The sequence below is a fragment of the Mytilus galloprovincialis genome, chromosome 8 (assembly GCF_965363235.1).
Source record: "Mytilus galloprovincialis chromosome 8, xbMytGall1.hap1.1, whole genome shotgun sequence".
In the NCBI taxonomy this organism is placed as follows: domain Eukaryota; kingdom Metazoa; phylum Mollusca; class Bivalvia; order Mytilida; family Mytilidae; genus Mytilus; species Mytilus galloprovincialis.
Genome location: NC_134845.1, coordinates 46,428,285 through 46,445,110, shown reverse-complemented (window position 1 = coordinate 46,445,110; position 16,826 = coordinate 46,428,285). Strand labels below are relative to the sequence as shown.

At 32.7% G+C, this 16,826-nt stretch overlaps 2 protein-coding genes across 2 annotated transcripts; both read left to right on the top strand.

Moving 5' to 3' along the window:
- The first annotated feature begins 11,754 nt into the window (after positions 1-11,754).
- Positions 11,755-15,899, top strand: LOC143043038 (uncharacterized). The gene is made up of 2 exons (XM_076215536.1): positions 11,755-11,829; positions 15,429-15,899. Exons 1-2 carry the CDS (start codon positions 11,755-11,757, stop codon positions 15,750-15,752), a joined length of 399 nt encoding a protein of 132 aa, XP_076071651.1. The 3' UTR covers positions 15,753-15,899.
- Positions 14,497-15,430, top strand: LOC143042053 (zinc finger protein 862-like). Its single transcript, XM_076214293.1, has 3 exons — positions 14,497-14,637; positions 14,775-14,966; positions 15,156-15,430. Exons 1-3 carry the CDS (start codon positions 14,512-14,514, stop codon positions 15,312-15,314), a joined length of 477 nt encoding a protein of 158 aa, XP_076070408.1. The 5' UTR covers positions 14,497-14,511; the 3' UTR covers positions 15,315-15,430.
- Positions 15,900-16,826: the final 927 nt, after the last annotated feature.

Below are 16,826 nucleotides of genomic sequence, written 5' to 3'. Positions count from 1 at the left end.
ATTTCTCCTTTATCGTCGATTAATTATATCTTCTTCTATCCAATGTTTAAAATACAAACTTTTGCCTTGATTTTTAATATATTGATTTCCCCATATAACTTGTTTCCTTATTTCTAAAAAGTTCTCAGGTTTTTTTGTCTTCCCGCCACCATTTTTAATCCAGCATTTTAAGATTTCTAAGTAAAAATTAGGCAGGTTTGTTATGTTCTTTAATGATTTATGAGAACCCAGATTCATTTTAAATATGAGGTTCTTACCCCCAAACTCACTGAAATAGTAGGTTGGAATAATTTTCCAGTTTGCCCAAGTTTCATCTGTAAGCCTTTTAACCCAGTTTATTTTCATTGCTTCAATGTAAGAATCTAGATCTGTCATTTTTAACCCCCCTTCTAAATAATTTTTTCTTAGCACTGAGCATTTAACTTTCTCACTACCACCGTCCCATAAAAAGTTATATATCATCTTCTTAAACTTAGATATAGTTTCTTTGCACAGATTTATTAGTGATGCAATATATGTTATATTAGGTATGACAAGTGTTTTGATGATAGTGATTTTACCAATCATGCTAATTTTCCTTTTTTTCCAATCATTAATTATTTTTTCTGATTTTTCCAACTGTTTTTCTGTATTAAGTTTTTGACATTCTTTCTTGTCAGAGCCAAAATAAATGCCAAGACTTTTTACGTTATGTTTCCAATTAATGTTTTCGAATTTGTCCTTGCAGTGTTTAAGTTTACCTAGCCAAATACCTTCTGTTTTATTTCTATTAAGTTTGAGTCCAGAGAGCGATCCAAAGGTTTCAATTATATTAAGTGCATGCTTTATTTCATTTTTAGATTTTAAAAAAAAGAGTTGTGTCATCTGCTAATTGTGAAATTTTTAGACTATGAGTTTTTTTATCAATTTTTATTTGTATTCCTTTTATATCATTAGAGTCTCTTATTCTGCAAGCAAGTAATTCAACTGATAAAACAAACAATAGAGCGCTTAAAGGACATCCTTGTCGAATTCCGCGCTCAATGTTGAAGGTTTTTGAAATCCACCCATTATTTAAAATACATCCTTTTATGTCATAATATAGGGTTTTAACCCACTTCTGAAATGATTCATTAAACCCAAATTTCTTTAATGATTCCAACATAAAATCCCATTCCAGTGAATCAAATGCTTTAGAAAAGTCGATAAATAATATAGCTCCTTCAATATTAAAATTTTCAGAATAATCTATAATGTCTTGAATTTGACGCACATTGAATCCTATATAGCGATTTTTTATGTATCCATTTTGGTCTCTATGGATTATTAATGGTAAGATTTTTTTAAGTCTTTGTGCTAAAGTATATGTTATTAATTTCACATCTATATTTAATAAAGTTATTGGACGGTAATTATCCAGGGACAAAGGGTCATTTTTCTTGTAAATTAATGATATAATCCCAATCTTTTGGGTATTAGATAAAGATTCTTTATCATAACAAGTATTAGAAACTTTCAAAACTATGTTCTTCAGTTTTGGCCAAAATTGTCTGTAAAACTCTACAGTTAAACCGTCTTTCCCAGGTGTTTTATTTAGTTTCATTTTAAAAATGGAGGATGTTAACTCTTCTAGTGTTAATTTACCATCTACCTGTTTACTTTCAGAAGATGTCAAAGAATGATTTATGTTTGTACCCTCAATATATGATTTTAAGATTTCAGTATCAGGGTTAGAGCTTTTGTATAGAACTTTGTAATACTCTTTACTCATATTAAGAATTTCACTTTGATCTACAGTTACCTCCCCATTTTGGGACAATAACTTATTAATAGATTTTTTTGATTGCCTGTGTTTTTCTAAAGATAAAAAGAATTTTGTATTTTTTTCACCTTCCTCTACCCATTTTATTCTTGACCTAATTTGGGCCCCTTTTGCCTTTAATGAGTATATATGGTCTAGTTCATTTTCTAATTGTTTAATTTCATTAGAAAGATTATTATTTGTGTCTGTAGGTAGTGTATCTAACCTTTCGTTTAAAACTTTAATTTCGCTTTCCAAAACCTTGATTTTATTTTTTCTTTCTTTGGCTTTCGATTTACAATATTTAATTGTAGTGTCTCTGGTATCAATTTTAAACAAGTCCCACTGAGTAAGAAGATTTTCATTATTAAATTTATTCTCATACTTCTTATTATTTCTTGATATTGAAAGTCAGCTAATATACTATTATTCATTTTAAAGTAGCCCTTTCCTCGATTACTTGAATACACATCTAATTTTAAAGAAATAGCTTGGTGGTCTGTACTTGATATTTGAGCTGGTCTGATGTCAGCTGATACTGTCAGCATGCGCACTTGTGAACTTATTATAAAAAAGTCAATCCTACTTGCCTCATTTGTAGAATTTTTTCTTTTCCAAGTGTATTGTTTTTTGGTTTTATTTAATAGCCTCCAAATGTCTATCAGTTTATTTGTTTTAATTACCTGTTTAAGATTATTTACTGGCTTTTTAAACTTTTTATGAAGATTTTGATTTTTTGTATTCATACTAGATAGAAGGTCATTCATATCCCCTCCTACAAATAATGCACCAAGACTGTGCTCTTCAATTAAACCTTGTACTTTTTTAAAGAATGTGTTCCTTGCGTGATATGAATTTGTAATTGGTAAACCATTAGTGATAGAGACCTACGGTCTTTTGATTTGAGGTCCTAGGTAAATCAATAACAAACATATAGGTCAAGGTTAAAGGTCAAGGTCAAATTCAAATTTTTATTTGGGCTTATTTTGAACTTCTTTTCAAAGACCATATATAAGATATTAAAAACGTTTTTGCTTTAGTAAATAATTATTTGTGACAATTCGTAACTCATCACATTTTATTGGAAGGGTGCGTAGACATAAAATACGCTGTTTGGCCCCACTTAATGTATATTTATAGCTATAGGTAAAGCGATATAATCATACAACATTTAAAACAAAGACCTAGGGTCTTTCGATTTGATTTTGTGACCTTGAACTTTGACTTTTAACCTTGAAGTTCAGGACAAAAATGAAATACAGTAATTGGTAAAATGCATCATTTTGATTATCATATTGTGGAAATTTATAACTTATCAATAAGTATAATTACTAATTTGCTATACGTTAAATAGTATATGTTGTGATGTATACAAATTAGTTGGCGTACGCGTACTTCTCATCTCTATTTTTAAGGTTTGTTAGGTATGCCAAAACAGTGGTCAAATCAATATCCTGTGTTTGCCCCTTTGAAGCTGGGACTTTCGTTCTCGGCTGTATTTGTGGGCGACTTTCCTCTGAAATTTCTGATGACTCCTGATCATCTTGAGGTTGGCCCGCTACGTTGTATTTGCATAGCATGCGGCTAATAATAATCATGGTGACCACACAGAAAACAGCACCAAGACCACTAAACATTACAGAGTAAGGTACGATCATTGTTACGTCTATTTCTCTCGCTTCCAACAGCACTTTGGTAAGCCAACGCCCAACTGCCATCAAAGTTATTACTCCTACAATTTGTAAAAAGGGTATATTTGAAAGTTTTGTTTTAATTTTATATTAAATACAATGTCTTTATGAATGTTTAATTGTTTTACACAGAAACCATCTAAAAAGTAAAATCACAAAAATACTGAACTCCGAGGAAAATTCAAAACGGAAAGTCCCTACTGAAACGGAAAAATTAAATGATAAACACCAAACGAATGGACAACAACTGTGTGTCGTATAAGCTAAATCCTGTCTGAAAGAGTTAGATTGGCACCGGTCTGCTAAATGAATACTTAAATAGTAAAATGTTAAATCCAAATCTGGCAGGAAATACGTGTTTTCAACAGTGGCGAAGATGCTTATTTTTAGAATACTAGTACTTTGATAGACCATACTAGAATAGACTGTGCCCTTTGACCAATTTTAAATCTAGTACTTCTCATGTAATGATAGTTAAACAAATTATAGGCATATACCCAAGATCACATTACCAAAAGATTGTCCCGTAACGAGTCGTTGATGTTGATTTTATGTATATTTGTATTTGTGTATTTCATTGTTTACTGTTCTTTCGAATCGATCTTTAACCGAAAGACTATCATGTAAACTGTGTAAAAGCCGGTGAAATATAGCAGAGAGACAGTCATTCATATGACCTGACTGTATAATATCACCGAAGTAATTGATTAAATTCCGATGCTGCCGTGACTATGAAAAAGGTTATTAACGTAAAGAAACTTTAAATGTTTTTTAAAGGCTTGGCATGCCATTAAACCAGGTTCAACCATTCAACCCACATTTTTTCTAAAAATGTCATGTGCCAAGTCAGGAATATGACAGCTCTGATTAAATAGTTTGTTTCTATGTGTTTTGGAGTTTGTTTTTGTTGCTCTTCAGTGTTCCTGCTGTTCCTTCGTTTTCCTCTTATAGTTGATGTGTTTCCCTCGGATTTGGGTTGTAGCCAAGATTTGTTTTCTCTCAATTGATTTTTTTATTTTTGAACGACGGTAAACTGCTGATAGTTTATATCCACAAGACAGACCAATACATAATTTCACTTTTAGAACAACTATGAGATGTCTTTCAATGAAGATATAACTTACACAACCAACCACCAATGACACTATAATTTTTTTAACATCATGCACATGTTATTATCCATTTTGACTAAATGGATCCGGAGAAATCTTTATCGTTATCGTTATATCTTATTTCTTGACCATACTAATTTCAAAATTGTACACAAGAAACTAAAATTAAAAATAACACAAGACTAACAAAGGCCAGAGGCTCCTGACTTGGGACAGGCGCAAAAATGCGGCGGGGTTAAACATGTTTGTGAGATCTCAACCCTCCCCCTATACCTCTAGCCAATGTAGAAAAGTAAACGCATAACAATACGCACATTAAAATTCAGTTCAAGAGAAGTCCGAGTCTAATGTCAGAAGATGTAACCAAAGAAAATAAACAAAATGACAATAATACAAAAATAACAACAGACTACTAGCAGTTAACTGACATGCCAGCTCCAGACTTCAATTAAACTGACTGAAAGATTATGATTTCATCATATGAACATCAGGCACAATCCTTCCCGTTAGGGGTTTAGTATCATACCATCATAACATATATGAGAAGATCATAACCCGTGTCATGCCAACAACTGGTTTTTGAATAAATGTGTTTAGTTCCGATGCAAAGACCCTATAAGTGAATCAATATTAACGCCAAAATATGCAATCTTTAATGACCTGACAACAGTATCGTAACTATATCCCTTCTTAATAAGTCTATTCAAAGGTTTTGTTAGTTTTTGAGGTGAATACTGACACTGTTTTGCTTTATAAAGAATATTTCCATAAAAAAATGGATGTGAAATACCCGAACGTATAAGAAGTCTGCATGTTGAGCTATATTTACGAATGATGTCCTTATACCGATGATAAAATTTAATAAATGTTTTGACTAGTTTGTGATATCGAAAACCCTGGTGTAATAATTTTTCAGTAATACAGAAATTTCTCTCGTTAAAATCTAAAACATTGTTACATACACGAGCGAATCGTACATACGATATATAAACACCGTAAGATGGTGACAAGGGAACGTCACCATCTAAAAATGGATAATTAACGATAGGAAATGAAAAATCATCTCTTTTATCATAAATTTTAGTATTCAGCTTTCCGTTAATGATATAGATATCAAGATCGAGGAAAGGGCAGTGGTCATTGTTAGTATTAGCTTTATTTAAAGTAAGTTCAACAGGATAAATTTCTTTAATATACATACTGAAGTCGTCATTATTGAGAGCAAAAATATCATCCAAATATCTAAAAGTATTATTAAATTTGTTTTTAGATGTTGTTTCGATGGGTCTTTGCTTATTTTTTTGTCATAAAATGTAACTCATAGCAATACAAAAACAGGTCCGCAATAAGTGGTGCACAGTTAGTCCCCATTGGAATTCCGATAATCTGACGATATACGGAATCCCCAAAGCGAACAAAAATGTAATCTAGTAAAAATTCAAGGGCATATAAGTATCAAAGCATGTCCAATTGACATAGTTTTTTTGTTTATTGCTACTAAAAAAGAGTTTGAACATATATATTCACATTCTGACTGTTTAAATGCCCATTTAATTAGGTGTGTGAATTTTTTCTCAATGAGAATGTGAGGCAATGTGGTATACAGGGTAGAAAAATCAAAACTTTGAACAGATTCAAAATCACCAATATAAGCATGCAATTTATCAAGTACTTCCAACGAGTTCTTGACACTCCAAAAGTAATTAATTCCACTATTTTCGAAGGCCTTATTTGAACAATTTATTATCAGGTTTTTAATTGTACCAAGTGTGCTGGTAAGAAGAATAGGCAATTTAGTAGTGGAACAATGGCATGAAGACGAAATAAATCTATATTTGTAAGGTGTTTTGTGTAGCTTCGGAAGCCAGTACATAGTTGGGACTTTCATTGTATTTGGCTCTGCTTGTAAAGCGGTAGCTAAAAGTTTATGTTTGTTACAGATGTCGTTTTCTGAAAATGGAGTCATTTGGAATGTTGGTGAACTGGTGATTTCTTTTTTCAGAACCTCAATGTAAAATTTACGTCAAACAATAATAATATTATTAGCAGCTTTATCGGCCGGGACAAAAACAAATTTCTTGGCTAGTTCTTTTAGTTTGTTTGATACGAGAAATAGGTTTTTTGTGGTTATTGTTAATAGTAAAATGTTGAATACGTATATCAACTATTTTGAACTGAGTATTATGTAGACGAAACGCGCGTCTAGCGTATTAAATGACATTCGTTGTACCTTTGATAACTATTTACCAACACATCATATATGTTTTAAATCAGTTCGAAGTAACCTATCATAAAATCTGGTTGTTATACTATGTAAACCGGACGAAACACATCATTGCCTATATTTCATACGATATTTTTCTATATAAAGTTTTTATTTCGCACCGGGAATTACTTCCTTAAGCTAATTGTCCAGTTAAGGTTAATTCCGACCATTTATATATAGATCTATCAGCGTAAAATGAGGTTAACACCCCTTAAAGTTTAATTTGTGGGATGCAATATAATATTTTGTTTAATGTTTATAGCACTGAACATTTACAACTGATTGCTTAATTCTGTATATTTTGGAATTAAAAATCCCATAACACAAATTGGCTCATACATTTTAGTGAAAGATATTTATATAACAATATGATACTGACCTGCTAACATGTACAATATGATAGGAGCAATCAAAACACCAATTGATCCTGTTTTGTTGTGAGCAAAAGTTATTATAATTGATATAAAACATAGTACAAACCCTATGATAGTTTCTATCTGGTATTCAAGCAGTTGAGTAGCTGAAAAAAAAAACAAATTTAGTATTCAATTCAAATCTTTATTACTTTGCACAATACATGAAATCAGTAGAAGTAAAGATAAATGTGTGATATTCATCAAGAAAAAGAACAATAACATTGCATCAGTAGTTGAGTTTATCACAAGAGTGTCAATCATTTCTGAAATCAGCATGATTATATCTGCATACGTATAACATTTTGTACCATGATTTCACATTTATATATAAATAAACGCGACTGTAGTAAACGGCTGTTCGAAAGTCAGAAATCGATTGAGAGAATCAGGGTTACATACCGCGAGAAACACATAAACTATAAGAGGGTAACAATGAAATTTCAGAAACACTGAAGTGCAACAAAAACATACAGCAATGCAACACACACAGAAACGAACTATAATTGCCAATTGATTTGGTACAGGAAATTTTAAGAATAAAAAGGGGGGTTGAACTTGTGTTGTGGCTAGTAAAACCTCGCGCTTTTATGGCAATGTTTAATATAACACTAAAATGACAACATTTTATGATAGAAATACAGTAAAAATAAATGCAAGGACATTTAGGACAGAGAAATACACTAGTAAACAATACAATAGTACATTTCGACATGCTAACCACAGAATAAAAACGAACACGTAACACAACCGAGGTCAGCACACTAAAATAGCAAAAGAGAACCACGAACTGTCCGTCACAAGACTGAGTCAACGTCACAAATGTGACGTCATAGGTTAACTTCTAAAAATTAGATATAAATCAAGATTAGGTTGGTTAACATGTTATTAGATGAATTTTATAACAATCACAAGAATATTAATAAATAGTTGTTGGTAGTGAGATAATTAATTGTAGTATCTAGCTACGTCCGTATTTCTTCTACATTAAACTGTAAAACAAGTAAATCGTGTACATTTAGTTGCTTTAAACTAAAGATGACAATCAGACATTATCGTTGAATCGAGGAATGGAACATATCTGTTGTCATCTGTGAAACGGGTTTCATCAACAGTCCACCAACTCGTGTTGGCGTCCATAAATCGTCGTTTGGTTTATTTAAACTTAACAACACATCCCTTTGGAGCAATCTCTTCATTATCAACTGCAACTGTGTATCAACGAAGACACATGCTCTAGAATATCGAATCAGCTTTGCGATTGCTTCTCGTTTCATACTGCCGGAATGTTGATACATAGGAATTGACAGTTCGCGACTGTTATATGTTATATGTTATAATTATTATAATATTGTCTTTCAATTGATGTATGAACTGGCTCCCAGTGTTAGTATACGTATGTTAATTATTCCGTCTGTGATGTAAAGTAACAAACCGTACTGTTAGATAATAAACCATTAGGTATTGCAATACTACAAACGATATACTCATTCAAACTAATAATCGCCTTTTTCGTCAACTGACAATTTCGTAAAAAAAAACGTGTTTACAGATCCTATTGCAAGAGGGTCATGCAAAATATCAAATAAAATTATAGTGTCAATTTGTACCTTGTGACATTTGCGTGCAAAAGGAACCAATACTACATTTTATAACAGTGAACAATCACAAGAATATTAATAAATAGTTGTTGGTAGTGAGATAATTAATTGTAGTATCTAGATACGTTGGTATTCTTCTACATTAAACTGTAAAACAAGTAAATCGTGTACATTAAAAAACCCGGACAAAATCAAACGTTATCAACCAACAGGAGGAGTGAAATAACTCTTTAGTATTCCTGTTTTGGTACATGCATTTTCAGAAGAAAATTGTGGATTTACCTTGTTTTAAAGCTTGCTTAAAGATCCGTTATCTTGACAAAAAAGTGTAATAAAAGTAAGAACTGGAATGTAAACTCAAAAAGGGGAAATCCAGTAATGCTGTCAAAATCAAACGTTAGAAACCAATAGAAAGAGTGAAAAGTTAATGTCGTATATCTGATTTGGTACAGACAATTCCAAAAGAAATTGATGGGCTAACCCTGATGTACAGTAGTTGTCGTTTGTTTATGTAATTTATACGTGTTTCTCGTTTTTTATATAGATTAGACCGTTGGTTTTCCCGTTTGAATGGTTTTGCACTAGTAATTTGGGGGCCCTTTATAGCTTTTTGTTCGGTGTGACCCAAGGCTCCGTGTTGAAGGCCGTATATGGGACCTATAATGGTTTACTTTTATAAATTTGTTTTTTGGATGGAGAGTTGTCTCATTTGCTCTCACACCACATCTTCCTTTATCTACCCTGGTTATAAAGATTGTTAAACTTCCCACTCGTATGACAGTTGTCGCATATAGCAGCCATTTCCATTCTCAATTTTATTACAAACATAAACAAACGAATCTAACAGAGACGCCGACAAAAATAATCTAATCTGAAAAGGAGATCATTGAAAACCAATTTCTTAGAAAGATATTTTACGTCAACTATAACCGTTTTCAGATTGCAATGTTTGCAGAAGCAGAGGTCAAGATCCTCAACCATAAGATCAAATCAGGTGTAATGTAATTTGATCCAACATAAACAAGTGGAAAAGTCAGACAGTCTAACAACGGGTGAGCTGTATTTTGTAGTATTTTGTAAAAATGATGCTTAAGGAGATCCGCTATTCCAGAAGCAGAAATTGTAACCTCTGATAATTAAAAACTTTCCATAGCTACTTTTCAATAAGGTTGAATAATGATTGGTGAAGTACTTTTATGAACGGTTTGGAATTCGCCTTTCATCAAAACGCAGAGGGCTTTTAAGATTTACGGACATTTGGACGTCATCCTTTAAGATAATTTTCTATGCAGTATTTGACTGAAACTGTAAACGACATGATAAACAATAGGGGTATTGAAGATTATTTAGAGGAAGCTACAAGCGAGGAAAAAACCACTACAGACTTTAAACTATGCGAAGTACGACAGTTGAGACCCTTAAGGCTGTCTTCTCCACTGTATGGTTATCTCGAATAAAAATGGTCGGACATCAATTTTGAGCAGAAGAAGAATATTCCACTTTCAATGTTTTCTTCGATACTGGTATAGAGGAAATTATATCAAACTCGTATATGTATTTAATTCCACTCTGGTCAGAAGTTCATTTTGTCGATATAAACTGTAAAGCCATTTTAATTTCAAATGTTTAACACAGTTGTGCTTCAATTTCCAAATTCACATGCGAGACAAAAACATGTGTCGAGAACTGTTTTAAAATAATAAAGAAGGACACATTACTTCAGAAAAAAAACTTAGACTTGATTCATTTATACGAAAGCTTTATCCAATACTAAAGGGAAAACAAATGATGTGCAATGGAAAGACTACCAAACAACAAACACTTAAACAGTCGTAGGTAAAGTCGATTAGGCCGTATTTGCGAGGGCACAGTCTATTTCTCCTTCAATCTTTAAAGTTTTGTCGGTTGAATGGTTTAGGTCTAAGGTTGTGCGAATAAGCCTGCAGGTGACTGGTGGTTTCGACCTTTAATTGCTAGTTTCCAAGCGAAGGTTGGCGGTTCTCTTCTGATTCCTTCACCAATAAAAACTAGACGTCACGAAATGGCCAACAATACTGAAAATGGCATAAATGTACCAAGAATCAATAAAAAAAATCAGCAATTTATAATTATTATTTCTCATTGTTTAAGGCATATATACCTCTATTCCTTGCTAATTTTTGCTGCGTGTCTAATCTATATTTATTTAACATATTGTAACAAACCTAGGGTTGTCATAAAACTGTTTAACTCATCATTCAGGAGGAGTGGAATCAACGGCATTGTGGAGAAACAGATTTGTAATAAACATAACAATGATATTTATTTTAGTAGTATTTTGACTTCTTCTTTCAATATAATAAACATCAAATACACATTCATCATTCAACAGATAAAGCAATAAATCGGGTGGTCAATATAAAAGGTAGTTGACGGTTCAAGAGATTGATTCATAATGACATGTTTGTCTACAGGCTCCTATTTATGTCTTTTGGCACTTACTATGACGTTAGAGTAAACATCTAATCGTCCAATCAAAAGCAACGTTTCTTACGTCTTTTGGCTTGAAACGTTCAGGAAGACAATCAGATTTCGTTATTCTTAGATAAAGAAACATTATTAAGTTGTCCTCACTTTGTCCTTCTTGTCCGAATTATGTTTAAAAGCAAATAAAACTAAAAGGACATTTCTACATAATGCTATTTTTAAACGGACAGTAAATTCCTTTCTCGATACGGCGTATGAACTTGGGTGAAATTTACCTAAACCTTACGCATTAGATATAATGCTTAAATGAGATCAATGAAAACCCTGTTCTATCATAAATAAACACAATGTTAATGAAAAGGGAGGCACAAACATAATAAATACGCAATTTATCTGCATTAATAAAGTGTTAACTTAAACAAATAATGATATTGAGATCGCAAAGTGAAAGTACAGAACGGTGTCATGGCGGATGTAAACAAGTTGAATCTCACGACAAGGTTTGTCAAAATAAACCACTATATAACGGGATAATCAAAGTATTACATAGGTAAACATTACCAAGATATACATATAAAACTGACCCTTATCGCTTGCAAAGTACAAATAGTTTAAATCATGAGTATGAAAGTCAATGCATTTCAGCACACCCGAGAAGTTGACCACCCGGCAATATTCAAATAGATATATGTAATATACAATAAATAATAGGTTAAATAATAACAATTATCAGTCCAGATTTGTCACAATATTTTGAAATTGAAATAGCTATGTTTATATTTTGAATATATGAGCATACTTATATAAGTTTCCTATTCTGGAGCTTCACCATATGTTATTAATGTAACTGTAATACCATTCCCTGAAGCAACAGCATAATACAATCCCATATGTACTATTAGTGAACTTCCACTATATCCCTGAAGTTCAGCCAAATCCATGACTTACCATCCAGGAGAGAATGCCCCTGAACACAACAAAATTAATGCAACTATTCCAAATATTGCCGGACACAATTTTATTTGCTGTGGACTTCGGCATGTTCAGGTCAACGACTAGAGTGTTGTTTTTTCCAACTTTTTAAGATATTTTGATTAGCAAAAATAGGTTAGACCTCGACAATGTTATTGTTTTCTTTTCGGATGAAGTCATTTCAATTGATAACGATACGTTTAAAACATTTTCGTGTAAATTGATAGATTTTAGTTACATTTAATTTAAATGTTTTAAGATACTAGTATAGTTGTTTGACCTGTATTTTTACCAATTGTGTTCTATTCCCAATTTTGACATTTTTAAACAGCGGGCGTAAAGGGGGTATCTGCACGGAAGAGTGCGAAATAAAATTGCCATTTAACATTGAACGAATAATTAAAGATTTCCTACACGTTGCTCTTTTTACTGATTTTACAAAACACGGTGGATAACGAACCTTTTTCACTGCTGCACATGAAACAAAAATGGCAAAACAAATTGCACGAAATTAACCCTTTACCACCCTCTTAAAACTTTGCGGACTCGCATGGCATATGGTGCGTACATTGTAGGAGACGCCTATCATGTCGACTCTTTTTGGGAGTTCTGAGGATACCTAAAGTTTTTTTTAATTACCTTAATTAGTAATCTTAATTGTGATTTATTAGATTTGGACATCGTTAAAATTCGTACTGTATAGATAATATGAACATAAGATAGATCTTTTGGTTTACATCTCTTTGTGATAAATAAATTGAGAATGGAAATGAGGACTGAGTAAAAAGGACAACACCCCGACCAAAGGCCACTGATTCAACACAGCGAGAAAATCACGCACACGGAGTCGGGCTTCATATAAATGACTAGTAGTTTAGTGAAAATGGACTTCACACTAAACTCCAAAATAGATATTAATTAATCAAAATTAAAATAGCATACAAGACTAATAGTGGACAGAGGCTCCTGAATTGGGCCAGGCATAAAAATGCGACAGGGATAAACATGAATTGTGAGATCGTACCCCTTCTTCTATACATCCAGCTAATACACATTTAACGAACACACAACAAAAGGCACAGTAAAACTCAGTAAAAACCGAGCTTAAACGAAATCCGAGTCCGATTACAGAATAGGTAACAATAAACTTAGCACTCAGTTTTCAAGGTTTATCAAAAAGAAAATGAAAACACAAAATTTTTCTAGTCCCCTTAGTATATTTCGAGTCTGTATTGTTGATAAGGGATAAGAGTGTGGGTGTAAGTGAATTATATTTTTTACTTTTGAATCAAAATAAAACAACTTGCAGTTCAGTTTAAGGCAATTTGAAGAAAAGGGATATCATATGACAAAAAGTGGACAATAACACATCTTCCAACTCAAATAAATTATAATTTGGTATAATTTATTTATTCTTCAAAAACCACCTGAAAAAAGTTAAATCTCAAAAATACTGAACTCCGAGGAATATTGTAAAAGGAAAGACCCTAATCAAATGGCGAAAGATCAAACTCATCAAACGAATGAATAACAACTGTCATATTTCTGACGTGGAAGAGGCATTTTCTTATTCAGAAAATTGTGAATAAAACCTGGTTTTATATCTAGCTAAACCACACACTTGTATTGACAACGATATGAAAGGTTTACGTGTCATATGATATTTTCTACGTTAAGTATGTACTCACTGTGTATTTCAGATAGTTAATTTATTATTATTTTGTCAATATGGATAAATTGTTCTTTCAATAGAACTTACAAACGCCCTTTTAGGTAGTTTAAGTGAAACAAATGAATCAAAGAAAAAAGAAGATTGTTTTTAACTCCTGTTTGGTTGCTTTCATTCACAAATTAAAGACGAGAACAATTCGGTTAGTATTCATATGGGTTATTTCTGCACTTAATTAACCTAGATAAAGGACAAGAATTTCGACTGCCGCTTGAAGGTATTTTGGATAGGAAGGAGCAAAGAGTGATATGGGTGCATCACCTGAAATGGGCAGATCACCTTCCACTTAACATCAATGGAGATATTAATCGATTTAGATGTATACAAATTACCCTATTTTTTATCTTAAAACCTTGTTTATTTTATGTCATAAGCAGTAGGTACCCTTAAATAGCAGCACCTACTATTCCATACTAATTGACGACACATGACAAGACACTTTACACCCAACATGGAACTCAAGACAACATTTCTATAACAAATGGATCTACCAGATGGCAAAGCTGATACGATTATGATTTCACTCAAGAACTTCTTTACCACTCACCAACTAGATACAAACAGACTCATTGGTTTTGGTTCTGTTATAGTTGGGAGGAAAACAGGGGTAATATATTTTTTTTATTAATAAATAATAATCAATTGGCTCATAAATCTGAAAATTAATATATCTGTAGTTTTATCTGAATACAAAGACAATTAACATATTTAACATGTTTTCCAATTTTTATTTATATTTTCCAGGTTGCTACCCAGTTGGAGGCCATCAACCCAGAGATGTTGAATGTAAACTGCATAGCCCATAGACTTGCTCTTGCCTCCGCTCAGGCCAGTTCCAACATCCTATACTTGAAGAAGTTTAAGGACATCATGAGACAGCTATTCTACTTCTACCAGAACTCAGCTGTCCGAATGCAAGGGTTAAAAGAGATAGAGGTATATATCTTTAATTTTCTTATAATTTCAATTTACAAATAATCATATGAATTTGGACAATTATAGATATCAAAATAATATACAGATTTAATAATAAATATTTCTCGCATTCATTTGTCAAATAAAGTAATTTCGTCACAAAATGAATCAATCATAAATATGAAATTAATATTCTTTTTTTCATTACAGAACATCCTTGATGACCCAGTTGTCAAACTCAAGGACATTTGTAATACCAGATGGCTTTCCCACCTGAACTCAGTTGAAGCAGTCAAGTGTTGCCACCCATCACTCATTGCCAGTCTTGAGAGGGAAGCCTCTGAACGTACAGATGCTACAGCAGCTTGACTAGCCATGTTTGTGATGTCTCCATTCGTCCTGTGTGCCATTGCCATGTTACTGGAACTCTACCACACCTGAACCGCCTGTCCAAACTAATTAATTTTGATATTTATGTTTCAGAAACTAGCCAAGCAATTCCCATCTATTGGAACTTCTGATGCTGCTGAAGAAGAATTTACCTCACTCAGATACATCATTGCATCCAAGATGAAAGACCAGACATTAAGACAGGTTTTAGAAAAAACAGCAAAGATGACAGACCTCTACCCAATACTCAGTAAATACTGCCAGATAGACTTAGAAGTGCCAGTCTCAACTTCAGACTGTGAGAGAACCTTCAGTACCCTGAACAGAGTAAGGACTATCTTGAGAAACACTCAGCCAACACATTCTGAACTGCCTGATGACAATCTCCACGGAGGGACCTTCTATACAGAACTTTGATTTCCAAGCTAGTGTTACAGCATTTGCACCAAAGAAGAAAAGAAAACTGAATCTTTAGTTATAGACAATAGTGTTTTTGACATCTTGTGCTTATAACTTGAGTATTGTGTATTTTGATGCTTGTTTTTGTTCATATATATTTTATCATTAGAGTATATAGAACTTACAAATTGTTACTTTATTCTTTATATAGACACATCTGCAACCATATAACATAGATAACATAGGTACAAGTACAATACAAGAGGGAACAAAAGCATTGTCGCGCCGCGGCGAATGGCCATTAAAAAAAAAAATCACGTCAAATGTGATGCTATCCAAAATTTCTGGGGAGAACACTGGTATAATGGCTTATAATGTTGTTAAACTAAGAAGAAAATGTTCATATTAAGTAATGAGATCTGAAAAGGAAATCATTAGTTGAGACCACTAAGGCTGTCTTTGTCTACGATCGATCATCTCTGCTTAATAGTTTTTTTTTTATTATTTATTTAATCCACGGAGCATTGAAGAAGACTTGTAAAAACATTTTACCGGTACCGTACAAACTGACTACTGTATTGATGATACCCTTGGGGATTAAGAGTCCATCAGCAGTTTTCGGTCTATTGCTGGTAACTGAATACAACAGTGCAATAGGGCTGTCTTCGTCATTATTAATTATTTCGGAAAAATAAGTTCGGACATCGATTTTGAGCAGACGAAGAATATTGCATGTTCAACTATCAATGCTTTCCACGATCCTAGTATAGTAGAATTAATATCAAACTCATTTAGGTATTTAGTTCCACTCAGGTATTCTTTTCGGCGATATAAACCGTTATGCCACTGACAAGTCTAACACATTTGATCATCATTTTCAGCATATCACACTTTAAACTAGGGATGGCAACGAGTACTCGAGTACTCGGGTACCCGCTCGGAAGACCGAGTACTCGAGTACAGTTTTAGTACTCGGATAGTCGTTTGCTTTTTATACATCTTGAGATAGTTCTCTTCACATTTCCACTCAATTTTAGTTCTGTTGAAATTTCTCCTTCGTAATACTCAATAAAATAAATTAATAACATAACT

Excerpts from the sequence above, each read along its gene's own strand:
- LOC143043038 (XM_076215536.1), top strand. The coding sequence starts at position 11,755 with ATGATATTGAGATCGCAAAGTGAAAGTACAGAACGGTGTCATGGCGGA. Across the intron at positions 11,830-15,428 it reads AAGTTGAATCTCACGACAAG|AAACTAGCCAAGCAATTCCC; the intron begins GTTTGTCAAAAT and ends TTTATGTTTCAG.
- LOC143042053 (XM_076214293.1), top strand. The coding sequence starts at position 14,512 with ATGGATCTACCAGATGGCAAAGCTGATACGATTATGATTTCACTCAAG. Across the intron at positions 14,638-14,774 it reads TAGTTGGGAGGAAAACAGGG|GTTGCTACCCAGTTGGAGGC; the intron begins GTAATATATTTT and ends TATATTTTCCAG. Across the intron at positions 14,967-15,155 it reads AAGGGTTAAAAGAGATAGAG|AACATCCTTGATGACCCAGT; the intron begins GTATATATCTTT and ends TTTTCATTACAG.